The sequence below is a fragment of the Microcebus murinus genome, chromosome 2 (genome assembly GCF_040939455.1).
Source record: "Microcebus murinus isolate Inina chromosome 2, M.murinus_Inina_mat1.0, whole genome shotgun sequence".
Classification (NCBI taxonomy): Eukaryota; Metazoa; Chordata; class Mammalia; order Primates; family Cheirogaleidae; genus Microcebus; species Microcebus murinus.
In genome coordinates, this window is record NC_134105.1 from 99,932,709 (window position 1) to 99,955,270 (window position 22,562).

Here is a 22,562-nt window from a genome sequence, read left to right on the forward strand (position 1 = left end):
GGACCACCCATAATTTTTCTACTTTTAGTAGAGATGGGGTCTCACTCTTGCTCAGACTGGTCTCAAACTCCTGAGCTCAAGCAATGCTCCTGCCTCGGCCTCCCAGAGTGCTAGGATTACAGGCATGAGCCATCACACCCAGACTACAAGAGTTCTTCTGCCAGTCAACAGATAAAATTCAGGGAGTAGGGGGATTGTGAATTTAAATAAAGAAACATTATATCTTTATTTTCATTAGTCTCTAGCTGAAATTTAGCATTTCCTTCAATTATGCAGGAATGTAGACAGTAAACCACAGAAGTATTAGTAGTATCTGTGGCTATCATCAATAGAAATCAGGTATTGTCATATCACATGACAGTTACTAGGTATCTAGAATTATTATATTCTATCTCAAAATATGGTCGATATTAGACTTGTCACTACATGTTGTTATTTATTAATAAAGAAAATAAACATAATTTTCATAAAGTAGTAATTTTAATATGTAGATAACTATTTTTAATATAATTGATTTCCTTTATAATGCTATGTGTTGCTATTTTATGCACTGACTTACATTCTAAGGAGGTTCAATAGGTGTCACCAAACAGCAAGTGCACTGAATTACACTACAAATGCAAATGCACTGCAAAATTACACTGCAAAAACAGCAAATGTACTGCAATGAATTACATTCTAAGGAGGTTCAATAGGTGTCACCAAACAGCAAAAAGGGTCCATGGCATACAAAAGGGTAAGAAACCTTCCAAAATGAATATGGATATCTCCGTGAATATGGATATCTCTGTCTTATTTATTTCATTGGACTTAATTTAGGGGGGTTAATTTTCTTCTGATTTAACAGCATTCTTCAAGAATGGGTGGTTTTTATCAGAAACAAATGTTTTTGTAAAGCATTTATTGATATTTTTTTCCTGTTTGTTTATGACATGAATTATATAGGTTTTCTCATATTGAACCATACCTGACTTCCTGGAATAAACCCTAATTGATAATGGTGGGTTGAACAGTGTAAAAATGTGTGTCCACTCGGGATCTCAGAATGTAACCTTTATTTGGAAATAGGGTCTTCAAAGATGTAATTAAACTTTAGGTCACAATGGATTAGGGTGGGCTCTAAATCAAAAGACTGCTGTCTTTATAAGAGAAAGGAGAGGGAGACTTAGATACAAAGACAGAGAGATTGCAGTGATGTGACTACAAGAGGGAAAGATTTCTCCTTGAGAGCCTCCAGAAGGAATCAACCCTACAGACATCTTCATTTCAGACTCTAAGCCTCCAGAACTGTGAGAGAATAAATTTCTGTTGTTTAAATCCCTCCAATATGTGTTAATTTGTTAGAGCATCCCTGAGAAGCTAATACAATAATGATGTATGATGCTTTTTTTATAATTTTATTTTGAAAACAGTCTCACTCTGTTGCCTGGGCTAGAGTGCCGTGGTGTCAGCCTAGCTCACAGCAATCTCAAACTCCTGGGCACAAACAATCCTACCCAAGTAGCTGGGACTACAGGCATGCGCCCCCATGCCTGGCTAATTTTTTTTTTTAATGTATTTTTAGTTGTCCAGCTAATTTTTCTATTTTTTTTTTAGTAGAGATGGGGTCTTGCTCTTGCTCAGGCTGGTCTCGAATTCCTGAGCTGAAACGATCCACCTGATCCACCCGCCTGGGCCTCCCAGAGCACTAAGGTTATAGGCATGAGCCACCACACCCCGCCTGATTCTTTTAAAATACTGCAGAATTTGATTTACTAAGATAAGCTCCTTTTAAATGGAAGAGGAACTTAGTATAATATAAGGGTAGTACAGTTAAGGAGTATTCTTACTGCATTGAATTTATACCTTCTATAAAAATCGCAACGTAAGGTAGGGAGCGGTGGCTCACGCCTGTAATCCTAGCACTCTGGGAGGCCGAGGTGGGAGGATCACTCAAGGTCAGGAGTTCGAAACCAGCCTGAGCAAGAGCGAGACCCTGTCTCTACTAAAAACAGAAATTAATTGGCCTACTAAAAATATATAGGAAAACAAATTAGCCAGGCATGGTGGTGCATGCCTATAGTCCCAGCTACTGGGAAGGCTGAGGTAGGAGGATCGCCTGAGCCCAGGAGTTTGAGGTTGCTGTGAGCTAGGCTGACACCACAGCACTCTAGCCCAGGCAACAGAGACTCTGTCAAAGAAAAAATCACAATGTAACTCACAGAAATTACAGATATATAGTAAATACAACATACTTTAGTCAGCCAACATAGCCTACCAAATTTAAATCAAAGCTACTTCTCTATTGCAATTTGTTCCCTGAGATAGGAGTAACTATAAAACTAAATCATTGAAAACATGACAGGAAAACAGGGACAATAAAGGAAGCATTAGAAATTGAATAGATAATAAAATGTTTATGTTGGTAACAATGATTCATAATATTCCTAACTTATCTAGTATATGAACTACCTTGGATTTTTTAAATGTTTTATTTATTAATCCCAAAATCTACCTCAAAATTACATTTACAATAAATTACACCTAACCTCAAACACAAAACAGCTTTTATGCATGTCTATAAGATCCAAGCAGTTTAACTCCTGTTTAACACATATCCATTTTAATACTGCATAAAGAGAGTACTAAATATCCACATTTAAATAGTGATGCATTATGTGGTGAATTACACTTAACTAAAAATAAAATCAAATAAAATAGTGATGCATCACAAAGCTATAGTAATCAAAACAGTGTAGTACTAATATAAAGACAGATACTTAGGCTGGGCGCAGTGTGGTGGCTCACCCCTGTACCCTAGCACTCTAGGAAGCCAAGGTGGAAGGAGCTGAGGAGTTTAGGACCAGCCTGAGTAAGAGCAAGTCCACCTCTCAAAAACAGAAAAAAACTGTTTATTGTGCACATGTCTGTAGTCCCAGCTACTCAGGAGGCTGAGGCAGGATTACTTGAGCCCTGCAGTTGGAGGTAGCAGTGAGCTATGACAACGCCACTGCACTCTAGCCAGGGTGACAGAGCAAGAGAAGAGAAGAGAGGGGAGGGGAGGGGAGGGGAGGGGAGGGGAGGGGAGGGGAGGGGAGGGGAGGGGAAAAAAAAGAAAACAGGGAAACTAATAGCAATGTATGCATACTGGATGCTTCACTTTTCTCCTGTGTTGTACTGCCTCTTTCCCATATTCCATATCTCTCTCCTACTGGAGGAACACATTCTCCAGTACGCTCTATCATCTACCCAGGATGACAGAGCAAGACTCCATCTCCAAAAAAAAAGAAACAAGATCAATCTGATTCCTGATTCTTTTGAATGCAGCCAATTTTTTTCTCCCTGAAGTTTGTAGGATATTTTATTCATATCTGATGTGAGTATGTTTTCATCCATTCGTCTAGCCCCTTCAATCTGGAAACACGTCTTTCACTCAGTTCTCGGACATTTTATTTAAACAAAAGTAAAAAGTTCTGTTAAAGAAATAAAAATGGTTGCCACTGCAAAGAAAGGAGAGAAAGGGAGTAGAGGACTGCTGTTTTTTAATACACCTTGTAAAACTACCTAAAACTTTACATATAATATATGCATGTATAATTTTGATTAAAATAACTTTAAATAAATATAGGCCAGGAATGGTGGCTCACGCCTGTAATCCTAGAACTCTGGGAGGCCGAGGCGGGCGGATTGCTTGAGGTCAGGAGTTCAAAACCAGCCTGAGCAAGAGCGAGACCCCGTCTCTACTATAAATAGAAAGAAATTATTGGCCAATTAATATATAGAGAAAAAATTAGCCAGGCATGGTGGCACATGCCTATAGTTCCAGCTACTCGGGAGGCTGAGGCAGGAGGATCTCTTGAGCTCAGGAGTTTGAGGTTGCTGTGAGCTAGGCTGACACCACACCACTCACTCTAGCCTGGGCAACAAAGCAAGACTCGGTCTCAAAAAATAAATAAATGAATAAATAAATAAATTTTTAATGCAAAAGAGCCAAGAACATGGGCTAACCACCCAGATAAATTCATAAAAAGGAAAAAATCTAAACATTTCTAGTTGCTTAGCCTGGGGAATTGGAAAACCGTGATAATCATGAAAGATATCGAAAAGTTAAGAAGGACAGCAGACTTAAAGGAAATATTGGTGAACATATACATAGTATGTTAAAGATTATTCAAATACAGATGTAGCCAGGTTCATTGGCCTGTGCCTGCAGTCTCAGCTACTCAGGAGGTGAGAAGATTGCTTGAGCTCAGGAGTTTGAGACCAACCTGGGCCATACAGCAAGACCCTTTATCAAAAAAAAGAAAAAGAGATGCCTTTTAAATAGATGAAAATATAGGAAAGCAGTTTATGTGAGAGTCAGGAACAAAATTTTTGTAGTCTTTAATATAAAAACGTTAAATGAAGGGAAAGGGATATAATAGGTACCAAGTAAATGATAAACTGAGGTAGGAAGGCAAGCAGCTGAGCAAATAGGTAGAAATGAAGGCAGCTGCTTAGTTTACTATTTAGTTAACAGTTCTAGCCATAGAATAGAATATAGTCAGAATATAAAAGTAGCCATAGTCAGAATATAAAAGTAAAAGCATATTTAAAAAGAAAAAGAAAATGACCAGGCAAAAGGGACAAATAAGGAACAGTGAGAAAAACAAGCATGCACAATGTCACTGAAGCCAAGTTTCTAGAAGAGGCTCAATTATGGAGTACAAAGAACTCAGAGAAGGTTCTAATAAGAACCTTAAAAGTATTTAAAGAGTTGAAACACAGCCAGGCGCAGTGGCTCACACCTGTAATCCTAGCACTCTGGGAGGCCAAGGCGGGTGGATTGCTCGAGGTCAGGAATTCGAAACCAGCCTAAGCAAGAGCGAGACCCCGTCTCTACTATAAATAAATTAATTGGCCAACTAATATATATAGAAAAAATTAGCCGGGCATGGTGGCACATGCCTGTAGTCCCAGCTACTGAGGAGGCTGAGGCAGGAGGATTACTTGAGCCCAGGAGATTGAGGTTGCTGTGAGCTAGGCTGACTGCCATGGCACTCACTCTAGCCTGGGCAACAAAGTGAGACTCTGTCTCAAAAAAAAAAAAAAAAAAAAAAAAAAAAAAAAAAGAGTTGAAACACAGAACTATAAGGAAAGAATAAAGGAAGTTACAGAAAAGATTTTAGGAAACTAAACTTCCAGCTCCTTTTTCAGCACCTTGCACTCAGTTCTCTATCTAAGCAACACTGTGCCCTCCAAGCTGTCTAATGTATTTCATCTTCTTCATCTGCCTAAAGACAATGCCCCACACTCCTCCTCAAAAGATATCCACTTGACTCTCAAGCTTGGCGTTTGGTTGGTGGGAACCCATGGGACTTCAACATGCATATCGAGAAGTGTTATTTCTGTTCAGGGCCAATCTACCCAGGCCAAGGCATGATGTTCGTCCGCAATGATTGCAAGGTGTTCAGATTTTGTAAATCCAAATGTCATAAAAACTTTAAAAAGAAGCGCAATCCTCGAAAGGTCAGGTGGACTAAAGCCTTCTAGAAAGCAGCAGATAAAGAGCTTACAGTGGATAATTCATTTGAATTTGAAAAACGTAGAAATGAACCTGTCAAATACCAGAGAGAGCTATGGAGTAAAACTATTGAGGCAATGAAGAGAGTTGAAGAGATCAAACAGAAACGCCAAGCCAAATTTATAACGAACAGATTGAAGAAATATAAAGAACTACAGGAAGTTTAGGACATCAAAGAAGTCAAACAAAACATCCATCGTATCTGAGCGCCTCTTGCAGGTAAAGGAAAACAGCTGGAAGAGAAAATGGTACAGCAATTACAACAGGATGTGGACATGGAAAATGTTTCTTAAAAATCTCACTGTAACCATTTCTATATGTACATTTGAAAGTGTCCTTTGGAGACTAGAACTTCTAAGTTATTGGTTTATTTTTTATAAGGTCACTCAAAAGGTGATTAAAAATGTATTTCCTACGTTGCTGTCTGCAAAACATCAGATAGTATGGATGTTAGATTGCTTCTCAATGTTAAGCCTTCACTGATAGATGTGCTTATGTAAATTATGAAAATTCTATTTGTACATACAGAAATGAATTATGGACAAAATGGTCATGCCATTTGGATAATGGCACTAGAGAACATCTATATAATAACTAAGGACACTCTGGGAGGCTAAGGCGGGAGGATTGCTTGAGCTCAGGAGTTCGAAAACAGCCTGACCAAGAGTGAGACCCTGTCTCTACTATAAAAATAGAAAGAAATTACTTGGCCAACTAAAATAGATATAGAAAAAATTAGCCGGGCATGGTGGCGCATGCCTATACTCAGGAGGCTGAGCCCAGGAGTTTGAGGTTGCTGTCAGCTAGGCTGACGCCAGGGCACTCTACTCAGGGCAACAGAGTTAGACTCTGTCTCCAAAAAAAAAAAAAAGAATGCTGACTGCGACTGCATAAATGGACTGCCAACAATCAAATTTTGTCTCTACCTCCTAGTAGCTAGGGGACTTTAGGCAAGTTACTTACGAACTTGGTACCTTAGTATTCTCCTTTGTATAACAAGGATAATACCTACTTCATAAAATTGTTGTACTTATTAAATGAGATAATACATTTAGAATAGCTGGCATATATTGTTAAATGTTAGATACTTTTATTGCTAGTATAAATTAATTCATGATGTCAATGGCTTAATTAGTATTATCCTTTCAGAAGTATTTTCAGGCTGGGCATGGTGGCTCACACCTGTAATCCTAGCACTGGGAGGCCGAGGTGGGAGGATCACTCAAGGTCAGGAGTTCAAAACCAGCCTGAGCAAGAGTGAGACCCCATCTCTATTAAAAAATACAGAAAGAAATTAATTGGCCAACTAAAAATATATAGAAAAAATTAGCTGGGAATGGTGGCACATGCCTGTAGTCTCAGCTACTCAGGAGGCTGAGGCAGTAGGATCGCTTGAGCCCAAGAGTTTGAGGTTGCTGTGAGCTAGGCTGACGCCATGGCACTCACTCTAGTCCGGGCAATAGAGTGAGACTCTTAATCAAAAAAAAAAGTATTTTCATGTTAACAGTGTATAAGGAATGAACCTCCAATGCTGAGTTTTTACACTTGTTCATTTATTCAACAAATATTTATTGAACTCTAGTCTATACTAGGCACCATTGTAAGCACCAGGGCGCTGTGGTGAACAAGGGAAGCAAAAGTTCTGCTCTCATGAAACTTATATTCTAATTACATTGTTGAAGCCATAACTTACTTTGTCCATTCAACTACAGTGAAAATGTGGAAGGAAATAAAAATGAAGAAATAATGAAAAAAAATATATAAATTCAAAGAATTTATCTGAAAAGAGGGAGACAGTTTCTAACACAGAGACCAGTCAACAAACTAGGAAAGTGTAGCCTGGCACACAGGAGGAACTTAATAAATGTGTCCATTGCTTTCTCTAGGTTTGTTTCCTTAAAGGATAGGCATCATGTCGTTGTGTTTCCAACTTGAACACTCACTGATGTCTACTTACTGAAGTCATCATGGCACATTAGACAGCATTCTTAAAAACAGATGGCTCTACAAGGTGGCGGTGGTAAACCCAGACTCCATTAAGCTCAGGCCCCGCATTTCAGAAGGGCCTTAAATGTGCTCTTTTATTGTTACATCTAAATAAAATCAGCTATACACACATAGAAATACTGGATAGCACTGACAGAAATGTTACCCTTATACCCCATTACAGTATTATATCACCAGGGAATTAACTTTTTTTTTTTTTGAGACAGAGTCTTACTCTGTTGCCCTGGCTAGAGTACCATGGCTTCAGCCTAACTCACAGCAACCTCAAACTCCTGGGCTCAAGCAATCCTTCTGCCTCAGCCTCCCGAGTAGCTGGGACTACAGGCATGCGCCACCATGACCAGCTAATTTTTTCTATATATTTTTAGTTGGCCAATTAATTTCTTTCTATTTTTAGTAGAGACAGGGTCTTGCTCTTGCTCAGGCTGGTCTCGAACTCCTGAGCTCCATGGATCCACCCGCCTCAGCCTCCCAGAGTGCTAGCATTACAGGCATGAGCCACCTTCCGGCACCAGGCCTGGGAATTAACATTATAAATAAGTCTTGTAGGCCAGGCGGTGGCTCACGCCTGTAATCCTAGCACCCTGGGAGGCCAAGGCTGGCAGATTGCTCCAGGTCAGGAGTTCAAAACCAGCCTGAGCAAGAGCGAGACCCCATCTCTACTATAAATAGAAAGAAATTAATTGGCCAACTAATATATATAGAAAAAATTAGCCCGGCATGGTGGTACATGCATGCCACCATGTAGTCTCTGAGACTACAGAGTCTCAGCTACTCGGGAGGCTGAGGCAGTAGGATTGCTTGAGCCCAGGAGTTTGAGGTTGCTGTGAGCTAGGCTGACGCCATGGCACTCACTCTAGCCTAGGCAACAAAGCAAGACTCTGTCTCAAAAAAACAAATAAATAAAAATTAAAATTAAAAAATAAATAAGTTTTGTAACTCATCTTGAAAAAAAAGAAAAAAACTGCTCCAAAAGCAGTTTTCATAAATCAAGGATTTAAATTTTACTAGTTTTGGAATTAAAATTAAGCTGAGAGATCACTATTTCAAAACGACCAAAAAACTAGGCCTCTAACAATACATAAGTATCTATTTCTTAATTTCTAAGAAAACAGAAAAAGATGCAGGTTGGTAATGCAAATCTATTGCACAAAAAGTGAGCAGACTGAGGTTCCTTTTCAAAAATGTTAATCATATTTCAACTGCTAAATTAGTAAAATACACTTTTAAAGTTCTTTGCAGTAGTATATTAATAGTAGAAGAATATCTTGACATTTTAATATTAAACTGCATGAATTCCTATTTTCCCATATCTGAAAAAGTAAATAAAAGTGACATAAGAGTTTTGTTGATGCATTTAAAACTATAGTTTATACAGGTGAAAATTATCTAAAAAGAAATTTTTTTCTTAAATGGCAGCCTTACAAATCCAGTGTTTGCCTTCTCCATTCACAATAAATTGCATATAATAGCCCAAAAAGAATTTTCTGTTAATGAGAATACCAGAATCAAGGGAGGAAAAACCTACACTTAACTACAAACTCATTCCAGACTCCAATTTGAGTATCAAATTGTAAATCAAACACCTAATCTCTTCCCAATTAGTCCCTTAGCCAATGCATTACAAATCACATACCCAACTTAAAAAGTGTTCCTCAAAATTGTTAGTAATCCATAGACAAAAAAAGTTATAGCCTAAAGCTTCATAGACCATCTACCCACCCACTTCTACTTCTCAGTGGAAGGAGAATTAATGGAAAAGGATAGAATGTGAAGAATTATCAATTCAGGGGGAAAAAATCATCACATTACAACTATTACTTGAACACAACTCTTACAGAGAAGAGAGTACAAACCATTTATTTTACTTTTCTTCTGATGCAGTGCCATGTTAAGATAGTGAAAAATGCAGAAGAACCAGGTCCCCTGAAGGACTTCAGTGAAGGGCCACCAGCAGACTTTAAATCATGTACAATTAACATGATCAAGCAGTGTTATTAACCCCAAGGATTAACTTAAATGAAGCTTAGAAGAGTGAAATAATTATTTTTAAAAATCTTCTGCAGACATATCTGAAGACAGAACAAACCAGAACTGTAGGGAAACTTATCAGCCGGTACCCCAGCAAAAATACAAAGTCGAAAAAACTCAAAGAAATATGTATGATAGTCCTGGTTCCTACAATGGCTCTAAGGAAAGAAAGTATGACAATGCAGCAAACAATTCTGACTTGAAAACCATTTCTTTCTTTTCATTAAGCACGGTACATTTCCACACTGTATCCCTCCATTCATGGATCTTATTTCCCAAAATGCAACAGGCTACTGAAAAAATCTACATAATTATTTATGATCTCTTCCTTTTGACATAAAATTGCAAAGGGAGAAATGAAAAAGAAAATACATTTCTGGCTTTATTATCTATTGAACATGGGATGAATAACTTAGAAGAGATAGAACTTTTCATCATCAAAAAAGAAATGTAAAAATTACAGAAGCAAGCAGCCAGAGGACAATAAAAATTGACTGTTTCATTAACAAGGATTCTGCACAAAAACACAAAAAATGCTATTTTCTGTTTAGAGGTTTAACCTGATATTGATTGGCTGATGAAAATTCAGTCAAGAGATTGTGATTCTGGTTGCTGTTGTTTAAAAAACAAAACAAAATAAAGCAACCCCACCCACACAGCTGGAAAAAAGCTTCTGACATGTACACTAAAACTTGTTTACCCAGGCCACTTCTTAATAAGAGAAATGCTTTGCAATTTGACTAGGGTTATATAAGCATTTTACAATGTGTGATCAGTTTAAAATATTGTTTATTAACTCCCTAGTTCACAGATAGGTTATTTTACTACAAGGTCAGGTTTGCCATATGGCATTTTTCCAGTTTTATGGTTTTATTCCATCAGTCAGCACTACAATGAAATTTGTCATTAATTTTATCTCCCTTTCCTTTAAAAAAAGTGAAAGATTTTAAAAAATGATGTTGACATGTAACAAATTAATCATTTCTTAAAATAGCTCTGTTCCCAGAAACACAGTGGAAAAGACAGTAAATTTCACAGTGATATAATATTATATGATATATAATATCAAAACCTAGATATTGCAAAATAATACTGCCTTTAAGAGACACAAAAAAATTAAATTTAAATTTCAACATGAGGACAGTAGGGAATCCCTCCCACTGTTGTATATTCAAGAAATTCTCACACACTTCCAGCCACATCACCCCCCCCCTTTTTTAAGGCTATCAAAGATAAGGCTTTCCGTGAAAGGACAGATTTTATTTTGCAAGAGAATGGCCAACGCCAGTAAACTAGGCCTCCTAAAACGAAATACTTCCTAGGGAGAAATAACTGTAATATAGTGGAAAGAAGACTAGGACTAGGAATTTGAAGATCTGATCTCTCCAGAGCTGCGCTACACGCCACTCTTACACTGATTAGATTTTTTTTGAAATTGAGAAATGGCATGACTCTAAACTCTTCTGAAAGAATGGAAACTGCCTCAATGTCGCTAGGCCTAACAAGATTTAAACCTGGCGATCTGGACGAAAGATCTGTCCCGAACCACAAATCATTACACAGACCTCTGCCCTCAGCAACTAAAGACAACAAGCACAGGCCCTCTTAACACATAAATGCAACTTTCAAAGTATAGGCAGGGAGGAGGTACAGCCTGGAGAAACTGAGTGTGTATATATATTCTTTTCTAAAGAATTTTTAAAAATCTAAATTAAAATCTAAACGTTTAAATGTTTGGAAGCAACACCTCATCTAACAGCAACGTGGTCCAGTGCTTATGAATCCAAACTACTCTTAAAGTAAAACGAGCCACTCTGCCTACAGTTATTCGGCCATCAAGCACCTCCACCGGGCAGAGGGTTAAAAGAGGACCACACCACAGACCAGACCGCCGCCTGAAGAGTGGAGGGGGGCCCAGCCTCGCACGGGCATAGCTCCAATAGAGCTCGGGGCAGGGAACCCCCAACTCACACCCGCCGGCTCTTTCCTTCCCTCTCTGGTCTACAGTATTCACTAGGGGTCGGTCGGGCCCCTCCCCCAGGACATTCCCCTCCCCCACTGTCCCTAGCCGCGCCCGCCCCGCCCCGGCGCCTCCAGCTCCAGCTGCGTCCCCACAACCCTGGATCTCCTCAGTTGTCAGCCCCTTCAGCCCCTCCCCCTTTCGAGGCGCCCCAGTCCTCCGTCTCCTCACCGGGGTTAGCAGTAGTCGCCGCCATAGCCGTAGATGCTACCGCCGCCCCGCCACCCCCCCCAGTGGGAGGAGCTGCCGCTACCGAACCGGGGGGAGGGGGAGAGAAGAGCCACTCCCCAGAAGCGGCGCGTTACCGCCGCCACCGCTACCGCGGAATCCAAGATGGCGGCTTCAGCAACCCTCCCCCCATTCCCAACCCCCGTGGTGGAGCAGCCCCGCCCGCTGAGTGGGCGAGGCGAACTTACAGCCAGCCTCCTCGGGAAAACTGACCAATGGAAACGCCAAATAGACCAGGGGCAGGGCTGGTCACTACGCTAGCCTGTCCAGTAGAGGGAGGGCGAGAAAGAAGTCCAGCTGTCTCCCTAATCCCGCCTTCTTTACTTTAAGAGGTCGATGGCTGAGTGACGTCAGTGAAAAGCTATCAAAGTGGGTATTTTGCTGAAGAGATCGCTTCGTGGTGCGTTCATCGGAGTAATTCACCTGCAGGCGGTCTACTTTGTAAATCTTTAGGTGCTCTAATAAACTTCACTTGGTCATATGTAATTTTTTTCTACTTTTTTTCCTCTTCTAAAGACCTTTGTCCCTGGTGAAAAAAGTTCAGTGACTAATTTTTGAATTCTTGCTGTGGAAGTGGCAGTGTAGGATCTAAGTGCTTATGGTCTGGTAAGGGAGATATCAACAGCCAAAACTGGAGGCGAAGGGTGAAAAAGGCATTTTGATTAAGAGTGGGTAACTTAGTTTGGCCAACGATAGGGACGTAGTGAGGGGTTTTTTTTGTTTTGTTTTTTTTGTTTTTTTCAGGGAATTGATAAAATGATAGCTGCACAGATTTATTTTATTTTCTTTCTTTCTTTTTTTTTTTTTTTTTTTTGATAGAAAAGTCTGACTCTGTTGCCGGGGCTAGAGTACCATGGAGTCAGCCTAGCTCACAGCAACCTCAAACTCCTGGGCTCAAGCAATCCTACTGCCTCGCCTCCCGAGTAGCTTGGGACTACATGCATGTGCCACTATGCCCGGCTAATTTTTTCTATATATTTTTAGTTGGCCAATTAATTTCTTTCTATTTATAGTAGAGACTGTCTCGCTCCTGGTTTCGAACTCCTGACCTTGAGCAATCCGCCTGCCTCTGCCCTCCCTCCCCCCTACCCTCGCCCCTCCCCGCTCCCCTCCCCCTCCCAGAGAGCTAGGATTACCCGCCTGAGCCACCTGCCCGCCCTTTTTATGTATCTTTCACATATTGTTTAACATAAATTTAATTAGAATTTTAACAAAAATACCATTATGCTATTGAGCATCTTTGCATTTTTAGAGGTTATATGTGTATTATAGAGATGTCATTGATCCATTTATCTCATTTAGTTAACAGCCACGGGATTTTAATATAATTTGCATATTACTGTATCCATTTGTTAACATTTCATTTTTTTCATTTTGTTGTGTTGTATCTCTAATTCACCCACTCAAAAGAAGCACATTGAAAGGGTAGATCTCATGTTATGGCGTTTTTTTTACTACAACTTTAAAAAAAGCTCAAGAAAGTTTAAAAAAGGAATATGTTTTATATGCTTTTTAAAGCATAATAAGTAGGCCGGGTGTGGTGGCTCACACCTGTAATCCTACCACTCTGGGAGGCCGAGGCAGGAGGATCACACAAGGTCAGGAGTTTGAAACCAGCCTGAGCAAGAGCGAGACCTCATCTATACTATAAATAGAAAGAAATTAATTGGCCAACTAAAAATATATATAGAAAAAATTAGCCAGGCATGGTGGTGCATGCCTGTAGTCCCAGCTACTTGGGAGGCTGAGGCAGAAGGATTGCTTGAGCCCAGGAGTTTGAGGTTGCTGTGAGGTAGGCTGATGCCACAGCACTCTAGCCCGGGCAACAGAGTGAGGCTCTGTCTCAAAAAAAAAAAAAGCATAATAAGTAGTGGCTTGGCGTGGTGGCATGCTCCTGTAATTCCAGCTACTCAGAAGGCTGAGGCAGAAAGATTGGAAAGGTCACTTCAGCACTAGAGCTCAAGACCTGGGCAAAATAGACCATGTGTCCAAAAAAGAAAAAAAAGAGGAGTGATGAAAAAAGTAACGAAGTAACTAGTACTTCACTTCATAATTATATGATAAAAATAGTCAACTATTAAACAAGACTCCAATGCAGATATAGAATATGAATTGTGTCTTTAAATGTGGTAAGTTCAAATAAACAGCCAAAAAATTAAAATGTACATAACAAGTACAACTATGAATATCTAAAAATTGGATTTTATTGGCCCAGTACATTCACTATTAGGAAATTTTGTCAAACAGTGACTTGGAAAGCCATCAAAGTTTTCAAGACATTTTAACAAAATAACTTATCTGTCTGCCAAGTAAAATGTATTTTTCCAGAATAAATGCCAAATAATGTTTTCCAGTACAAGATGGATGAATTTTGTGGATAAAAGAGATCAAATTATATCTATCCCTTACAGAAAAAAAATGATAGAATTAATTTTGTTACAGAGATGCTTGTTCAACTAGTTACAAAGTTAATAACAAATATTTTGCTTAGAGAAAATATAACAAGCTATTGGCAAAATTCTTTATCAAATATCACTCAGAAACATGGTGTACAACATAAAATGGCAATATTGGATATGTACCTGCTAACAGTTGTTTGCCTTAAGAGTGGACACTGCTGATGTACACAACATGCATCAGCTTACAGCATACATGCAGTACATAAAGAAAAATGAGCAGAAACTTCCTGTTTGGACTTATTAAAAATTCAAATTACAGAAGAAGACATTTTTCATTTAGATAATAATTATTTTGGGTCGGACACGGTGGCTCATGCCTGTAATCCTAGCACTCTGGGAGGCCGAGGTGGGCGTATTGCTCGAGGTCAGGAGTTCGAAACCAGCCTGAGCAAGAACAAGACTCCATCTCTACTATAAATAGAAAGAAATTAATTGGCCAACTAATATATATAGAAAAAATTTGCTGGGCATGGTGGCGCATGCCTGTAGTCCCAGCTACTTGGGAGGCTGAGGCAGGAGGATCACTTGAGCCCAGGAGTTTGAGGTTGCTGTGAGCTAGGCTGATGCCACAGCACTCTAGCCTGGGCAACAAAGTGAGACTCTGTCTCAAAAAAAAAAAAAAAAAAAAGATAATAATTATTTTGTGAGGTATGAGGCAGTCTGAAAAAGATATCTTAGGATCAAAACTGATGGAGTTGTAGCTTTGGATGCAGAAAGACATTGTTCCTACAATAAACAAGATGTCAGTCCATTTTCTATTTTATTCAGAGAACAGTAAGTGGTCAAAAAATATTTCTCCTAGCTGGGCACAGTGGTGCAAGCTTACTCCAGCTACTCTGGACTCTGAGGTGGGAGAATCACTTGAGCCCAGGAGCTGGAGGCCAACCTAAGCAACATAGTGAGAACGCATCTTTAAAAATAAAAATAACAGGCCAGGCGTGGTGGCTCACGCCTGTAATCCTAGCACTTTGGGAGGCCGAGGCGGGCGGATTGCTCAAGGTCAGGAGTTCGAAACCAGCCTGAGCGAGACACCGTCTCTACCAAAAATAGAAATAAATTAATTGACCAACTAAAAATATATATACAAAAAATTAGCTGGGCATGGTGGCGCATGCCTGTAGTCCCAGCTCCTCTGGAGGCTGAGGCAGTAGGATCGCTGAGCCCCGGAGATTGAGGTTGCTGTGAGCCAGGCTGACGCCACGGCACTCACTCTAGCCTAGGCAACAAAGTGAGACTCTGTCTCAAAAAAAATAAATAAATAAAATAAATAAATAAATAAATAAATAAAAATAAAAATAACAAAAATTTCTCCTGATTTTGATTCAACATAAAACAAACTAATACAAACCATAAATATAGTAAAATGCCAGCCAGTGAGCATAATCTTTGAAAAGAAACAGATAAATAGGTGCTTTTTCCACAATGAGGTATAGAGGCCAGTAATAGGGCAAATGCTGTCACAAGTTTTTAAATAAAGGCTGAAGTAAAAGTTCCTTTTTATGTTATGGATAATACTAACAGAAAGCATTTTTTTTTTTTTTTGAGACAGTCTCGCTTTTGTTGCCCAGGCTAGAGTGAGTGCCGTGGCATCAGCCTAGCTCACAGCAACCTCAAACTCCTGGGCTCAGGCAATCCTCCTGCCTCAGCCTCCTGAGTAGCTGGGACTACAGGCATGTGCCACCATGCCCGGCTAATTTTATATTAGTTGGCCAATTAATTTATTTCTATTTATAGTAGAGACGGGGTTTCGCTCTTGCTCAGGGTGGTTTTGAACTCCTGACCTTGAGCAATCCGCCTGCCTCGGCCTCCCAGAGTGCTAGGATTACAGGCGTGAGCCACTGCGCCCGGCCAGAAACCATTTTTATTATTTCAAGTGGGCTTGCTCAAATGGCTTATCTGAGCAATATTTTCATTAACTTGAACTTGTTACTCAAAGTTCTAAATGTCATGGTTTGGGGTTGTTTTTCTTTTGTTTTTAGTTCATATCTTTTATTAACCCATGCACAATTACTTATCTTCTGATTTGTTAAAGCAATAGGTCAGGCCACAATAATGTCCAGCAATGCAGCTGGCTAGAAAAACTCCAGCATCACATTCATCTGAAGGGCACTTTCGACAAAGGCAACTAATTTTGCCATTCTAATCCACCTTATAGTATTTCAGGACAGCCAGCATAACCTTCTTTCTCTTATGTTTATTATTTTTAAGAGTGGTGTAAGACTTCTTTCCTTTCTTAGCACCACCATGAAATCTCAACATAAAATGAAGAGTGGACTCTTTTTGAATGTTGTAGTCAGACAAATCACATCCATCTTCCAGTTCCTTGCCAGCAAAGATCAGTCTTTGCTGATGAGGAAAAATTTCTTTCTTATTCTGAAATGCCTTCACATCTTTTATTGTATTGGAGCGTTCAACCTCAAGAATGGTGGTCTTCCCCATAAGGGTTTTTGCAAAAATCTATTAATACATATTGGTGGCAGTTCCATGACAGATGGCAGATGGCAAAGCTATGATTTTTAATGTTAAGAACAAAGTATCAAGATTTTGTAAGAAAACCAGACTGTGATGCAAATGCCTTGACTGCCAAGAGTTTATTATTTCCCAACACAGGATAATTCCCTTCTTCAGAGAAAAATATTGAGTGACACATTATTGAGCATACTCTAAACCACATCCAAATGTTGCAACAGAATGGGGGGAAATGCTTCCCAGAGCTGAATGCAACCAATGAAACTGAATACAATTCCTGCTTTCTCCCAAATTGAAACATTCAACTTTTGAGGTTACTCCATGCTCTCCTGCTTAGCATCTGACAAACTACTGAAAGCTGTCTTTAATTAGAAACTTTCCATGGTAATAGAGCCTTGTTAGCTCCACCTATTCAGAATTATCTTATAGCCATCCAAACTCCTTGCCATATCTGACAAACTGTAAATTCAGATTTTCTAATTTCAATAGAAATAAAAATTAAGAAATTAATTGATTGTGAAGCATAATCTACATATTTTCACACACATTTTAGCTTAACTATATTAAAATTGCTATTATTAACCTTAACTATATTAAAGTTACTATTATTAATTTTTTACTATTAATTTTAAACTATTATAAGTTTTTCTGTTATCACAATCATTTTAATAAACTGGTTGTTGAATTACTTTGAATGGTAGTCTGCAGATGAGCCAAAGTTTTTCTTTGGGTGAGGGGTTTGATTTTTTGTTTTTTGTTTGTTTTTATTTTTTATTTGTTTATTTTTCTTGAGACAGAGTCTCACTCTGTAGCCTGGGCTAGAGTGCTGTGGCATCAGCCTAGCTTACAGCAACCTCAGACTCCTGGGCTCAAGCAATCCTTCTGCCTCAGCCTCCCGAGTAGCTGGGACTGCAGGCATGTGCCACTATGCCCGGCTAATTTTTTCTTTTTTTTTTTTTTTGAGACAGAGTCTCACTCTGTTGCCCAGGCTAACCTCAAACTCCTGGGCTCACGCGATCCTCCTGCCTCAGCCTCCCAAGTAGCTGGGACTACAGGCATGCGCCACCATGCCTGGCTAATTTTTTGTATATATATTTTTAGTTGGTCAATTAATTTCTTTCTATTTTTAGTGGAGACGGTTGGGGGTGGGGTCTCCCTCAGGCTGGTTTCGAAATCCTGACCTCCAGGGATCCTCCTGCCTTGGCCTCCCAGAGTGCTAGGATTACAGGCGTGAGCCACTGCGCCTGGCCTGTTTTTTTTTTTTAATCTAGACAGGTGAAGCAGTGGGAGTGGAGAACGAACAAAGAAATTTGTAACTGTTTGTGATCAATTAGTTATAAAGACCACTGCACTCAGACCAACCTCCAAAGTTTTATTAAGTGTCCCTGGATATGTTTGCCAGATTTAGCAAATAAAAATATAGGTAGGCCAGTTCAATTTGAATTTTTGGATAAAAAATACACAATTTTTTAGTATAAGTATGTTCCAAATGTGGCATAGGACATATTTATACTAAAGAATGATTCATATTTTATCTGGTAACCCTACTTCTAGAGGCTAAAATTTTAAGGAACACTGATCCAGGCTATTTTTGAGAGGGGAAATATTATACTAGAACCAGTAAATCCACAAGGACTTGACATACACCAATGAAACTGAAAAGAAAATGATTGCCACAAATACTGTTGTGACAAAATAATCAACAAGGCCTGCCATGTAATTGAATATGGAATGAAAGGAAGCTGTGATGCCAAAGAAGGCTTTGGGATTGTTAGGGACCGACCTTCCACAGCCCCACCGGACAGAAAAGCAGAGACATCGAGGATGCAATCACGCAAGAGGAGGTTTATTTTCTGGCTAGCCAGGGTCCAAGCCCCAGAGCACCAACGCAGTGGCCACTCTCGCAGGCAAGGACCCCGACCGGAACAACTGCATGCCTTTTATCCCCATGGTGCACAAGCTGCGCACAAGCCGACTACGCATGGATCATGCGTTGACCTTTAAAATGATTGGTTGCCCACTATTGCCTTTTGAAATAATTGGCGGGTTGGTTGCCCTCTATTGCCTGATGGGCCAGTTGCCTGTGCTTTAATGACCTCATCCCATAATTCCCCTTAAGCGGTGTAGCGAGCAAGCAATGACCAGAAGCAAAAGTTTGTGGTTAGCTCATTGGCCCTCCCAAGTAAATTCCCGACAATTGGAAGAATTCCTCTGCCCTTCCTCTGTCCTACAAATTCCTCTGCCCTACAGGGATATCACTAACAGAGACAGGAGCTAAGTGGAAGTTCAGATTTGTTCAGTTGAAGTTCAGTTGTCATGAGGATGTGGCGAAGGGGAACCCTCATACACTGTTGGTGGAAAGGTAAACTAGCACAGCTACTATGGAGAACAGTATGGAGGTTCCTCAAAAAACTAAAAATAGAATTACCATATAATCCAGCATTCCCATTGCTGGGTATATATCCAAAAGAAAGGAAATCAGTATATTGAAGAGATAGCTGCACTCCAATGTTTATGGCAGCACTATACACAATAGCCAAGATAGGGAATCAACCTAAGTGTCCATCAACAGATGAATGGATAAACCAAATGTAGTACCTATACACAACAGAATATTATTCAGCCATTAAAAAGAATGAAATCCGGCTGGGCACGGTGGCTCCCACCTGTAATCCTAGCACTCTGGGAGACCGAGGTGGGCGGATTGCTCAAGATCAGGAGTTCGAAACTAGCCTGAGCAAGAGCGAGACCCTGTCTCTACTATAAACAGAAAGAAATTAATTGGCCAACTAATATATATAGAAAAAATTAGCCGGGCATGGTGTCGCATGCCTGTAGTCCCAGCTACTTGGGAGGCTGAGGCAGTAGGATTGCTTGAGCCTAGGAGTTTGAGGTTGCTGTGAGCTAGGTTGACGCCATGGCACTCAAGCCAGGGCAACAGAGTGAGACTCTGTCTCAAAAAAAAAAAAATGAAATCCTGTCATTTGCAACAACGTGGATGGAACTGGAGGACATAATGTTAAGTGAAATAAGCCAGGCACAGAAAGACAAATATCACATGTTCTCACCAATATGTGGAAGTTAAAAAGAAAAAAAAGTGAACTCATGGAGATAAAGAGTACAATGACGGTTACCAGAAGCTGGAATGGGTAGTGGGAAAGAGGGATAAGGAGAGGATGGTTAATGGGTACAAAAATACAGTCAGATAGAATGAGTAAGATCTGTGTTCAGTAGCACAATAGGGCTATAGTTAACAATAATTAGTTTGGGCACTATGGCTCATACCTGTAATCCCAGCACTTCAGAAGGCCAAGGTAGGAGGATTACTTGAGGCCAGGAGTTTGAGACCAGCCTAGGCAACATAATGAGATCTCTACAAAACAAAAACTGAAAAAAAATTAGCTGGGCATGGTGGCTCATGCCTGTAGTCCCAGCTACTCATCAGGAACAGAAGAAGCAAAAGAATCACTTAAGCCCAGGAGTTTGAGATTGCAGTGAGTTATAATCAGGCCACTGCACTCCAGCCTGGAGAACAAAGTGAGACTTTGTCTAAAAGAAAAAAGCAAAACAAAGCAAAACAATAATTTCCTGTATATTTCAAAACAACTAAAAGAGTGGAATTGGAATGTTCTTCATACAAAGAAATGATAAATACTTGAGGTGATGGATACCCCAATTACCCTGATTTAATCATTACACATTGTATGTTTATACCAAAATATCACATGTACCCCATAAATATGTACAGCTATTATAAATTGATAATAATTAAAAATAAATTTTTTGGTTTTTGTTTTTTTTTTGAGACAAAGTCTCCCTTTGTTGGTTGGGCTAAAGTGTAATGCTATCATCATAGCTCACTGCAACCTCAAACTCCTGGGCTCAAGCAATCCTCCTGCCTCAGCCTTCCAAATAGCTGGGACTACAGCCACTCACCACCATGCCCAGCTAATTTATTTATTTATTTATTTATTTTTTGTAGAGAAGGAGTCTCACTCTTGCCCATGCTGGTCTCAAACTCCTGGCCTCAAGCAATCCTCCTACCTTGGCCTCCTAAAGTGTTAGGATTACAGCTGTGAGCCACCATATCTGGCCTAAAAATAAATTCTTTAAAAAAAAAAGAAGTTCGGTGGTTGGATTCGTTTGTGGGAAAGCCAGATAAAAATGCTTATTAAGCATATGAAATCATAGGGCACTTGCCCCAAAGAGAGATGGGACTAAACCTAAACTTACTTGTTCATCAACTGCAAGAAACATTATGGTTGTAGAGGATGACAGCACTAAACTTAAAAGAAACAAGGAAAAGGGCACAAAAAATGCCTGAAGAAATTCCTGTTGCAGAGGAAGAGATAACCTGGAAAGAATAGGGCAATGGAAGCCAAAGGAGTTTCAAGATAAGAGTTTGAGCCACAGCATCATGTGTTCAGAGATGTTAAGGAGGATAAGGATGAATGAACATATCTAAGGAATGGAAACCAAAGTACAAATGGATGAGAAGTGAGTAGAAAGGGCATAAGTAGAGGCAGCTAGTTAGCATAGACTACTTTTTCAAGAAACATGGCAATGAAGAGAAAGTAATCAAATGGTAGCTGGGTCAGGGTATAGGATACGGTTGGAAATAGTAAAATATGCCGATACACTGAGCTTGTGGAAAGGGACAAATTAAAAGTGGAAGTAAATATATGTGCCTGAGAAAACAAGACTGGTCCTAGGGGAAAAAAGAAGATGGGGTTAGGGCGGCGTGTGGGAAGCGTTACTCTCAGAAACCAAGGCACTCTTTTACAAAAATGTGTAGACATATTGAAGTGGAAGAAAGGGAAGTTAACAACCTGTGTGATGATTTTGATTTTCAAAAAAATTAATAGGTGAAAATTCTATTGAGAATAAAAGGTAGAAATAGGGTTAGGTGTACCTGTGCAGCTGTAGGCAATTGGTTGAGAAGTCAACTAGATATAAATAAAAAGATTGTTGAGGCCAAGCGTGGTGGCTCACGCCTGTAATCCTAGCACTCTGGGAGGCCGAGGCGGGTGGATTGCTCAAGGTCAGGAGTTCAAAACCAGCCTGAGCAAGAGCGAGACCCTGTCCCTACTATGAATAGAAAGAAATTAATTGGCCAACTAATATATAGAGAAAAAATTAGCCGGGCATGGTGGCACATGCCTATAGTCCCAGGCACTCGGGAGGCTGAGGCAGAAGGATTGCTTAAGCTCAGGAGTTTGAGGTTGCTGTGAGCTAGGCTGATGCTATGGCACTCACTCTAGCCTGGGCAACAAAGCGAGACTCTGTCTCAAAAAATAAATAAATAAAAAATAAAAAGATTGTTGAATGCTCTGAGGACCTAGACAAGGTTAGAAGGCATAAATTTTCATGAAACTACATAGCATTGTTAATATTTTATCAATATTCAGAAGCCTGAGGGAAGAAAGTGAACAAAGCAGTTTACCCACAATGGAAGAACTGATGGACAGATTAGATCAGCATCTTAGAGAGGGAAGATTCTAGAGCTGGAAAAGCACAGTTTAAAAGTCTGTGACCGGGCATGGTGGCTCAGGCCTGTAATCCTAGCACTCTGGGAGGCCTAGGCAGGCGGATTGCTGAAGGTCAGGAGTTCCAAACCAGCCTGAGCAAGAGGAAGACCCTGTCTCTACTATAAATAGAAAGAAATTAATTGGCCAACTAATATATATAGAAAAAAATTAGCCAGGCATGGTGGCACATGCCTGTAGTCCCAGCTACTTGGGAGTCTGAGGCAGTAGGATTGCTTGAGCCCAGGAGTTTGAGGTTGCTGTGAGCTAGGCTGACGCCA

General features: G+C 39.9%; 1 protein-coding gene and 2 pseudogenes across 7 annotated transcripts in view; 1 reads left to right on the forward strand and 2 right to left on the reverse strand.

Annotated features, from left to right (window-relative positions):
* ARNT (aryl hydrocarbon receptor nuclear translocator) overlaps positions 1-11,944 on the reverse strand; it is a 66,870-nt gene extending 54,926 nt beyond the window's left edge. For all 7 annotated transcript variants that reach the window (XR_012918156.1, XM_076000098.1, XM_076000096.1 and 4 more), the window contains exon 1: positions 11,772-11,944. Coding sequence is in view for 6 of the 7 variants with exons in the window: in XM_076000098.1 (XP_075856213.1) it covers positions 11,772-11,796 (25 nt within the window). In the remaining variant the exon portion in view is untranslated. The remainder of the gene's footprint in view (positions 1-11,771) is intronic.
* On the forward strand, positions 5,330-5,838 carry LOC105873008 (putative ribosome biogenesis protein RLP24 pseudogene; annotated as a pseudogene).
* A 4,350-nt stretch (positions 11,945-16,294) lies between the features above and the next one.
* The window catches only part of LOC105873007 (polyubiquitin-like), a 46,562-nt pseudogene continuing 40,294 nt past the window's right edge, over positions 16,295-22,562 (reverse strand).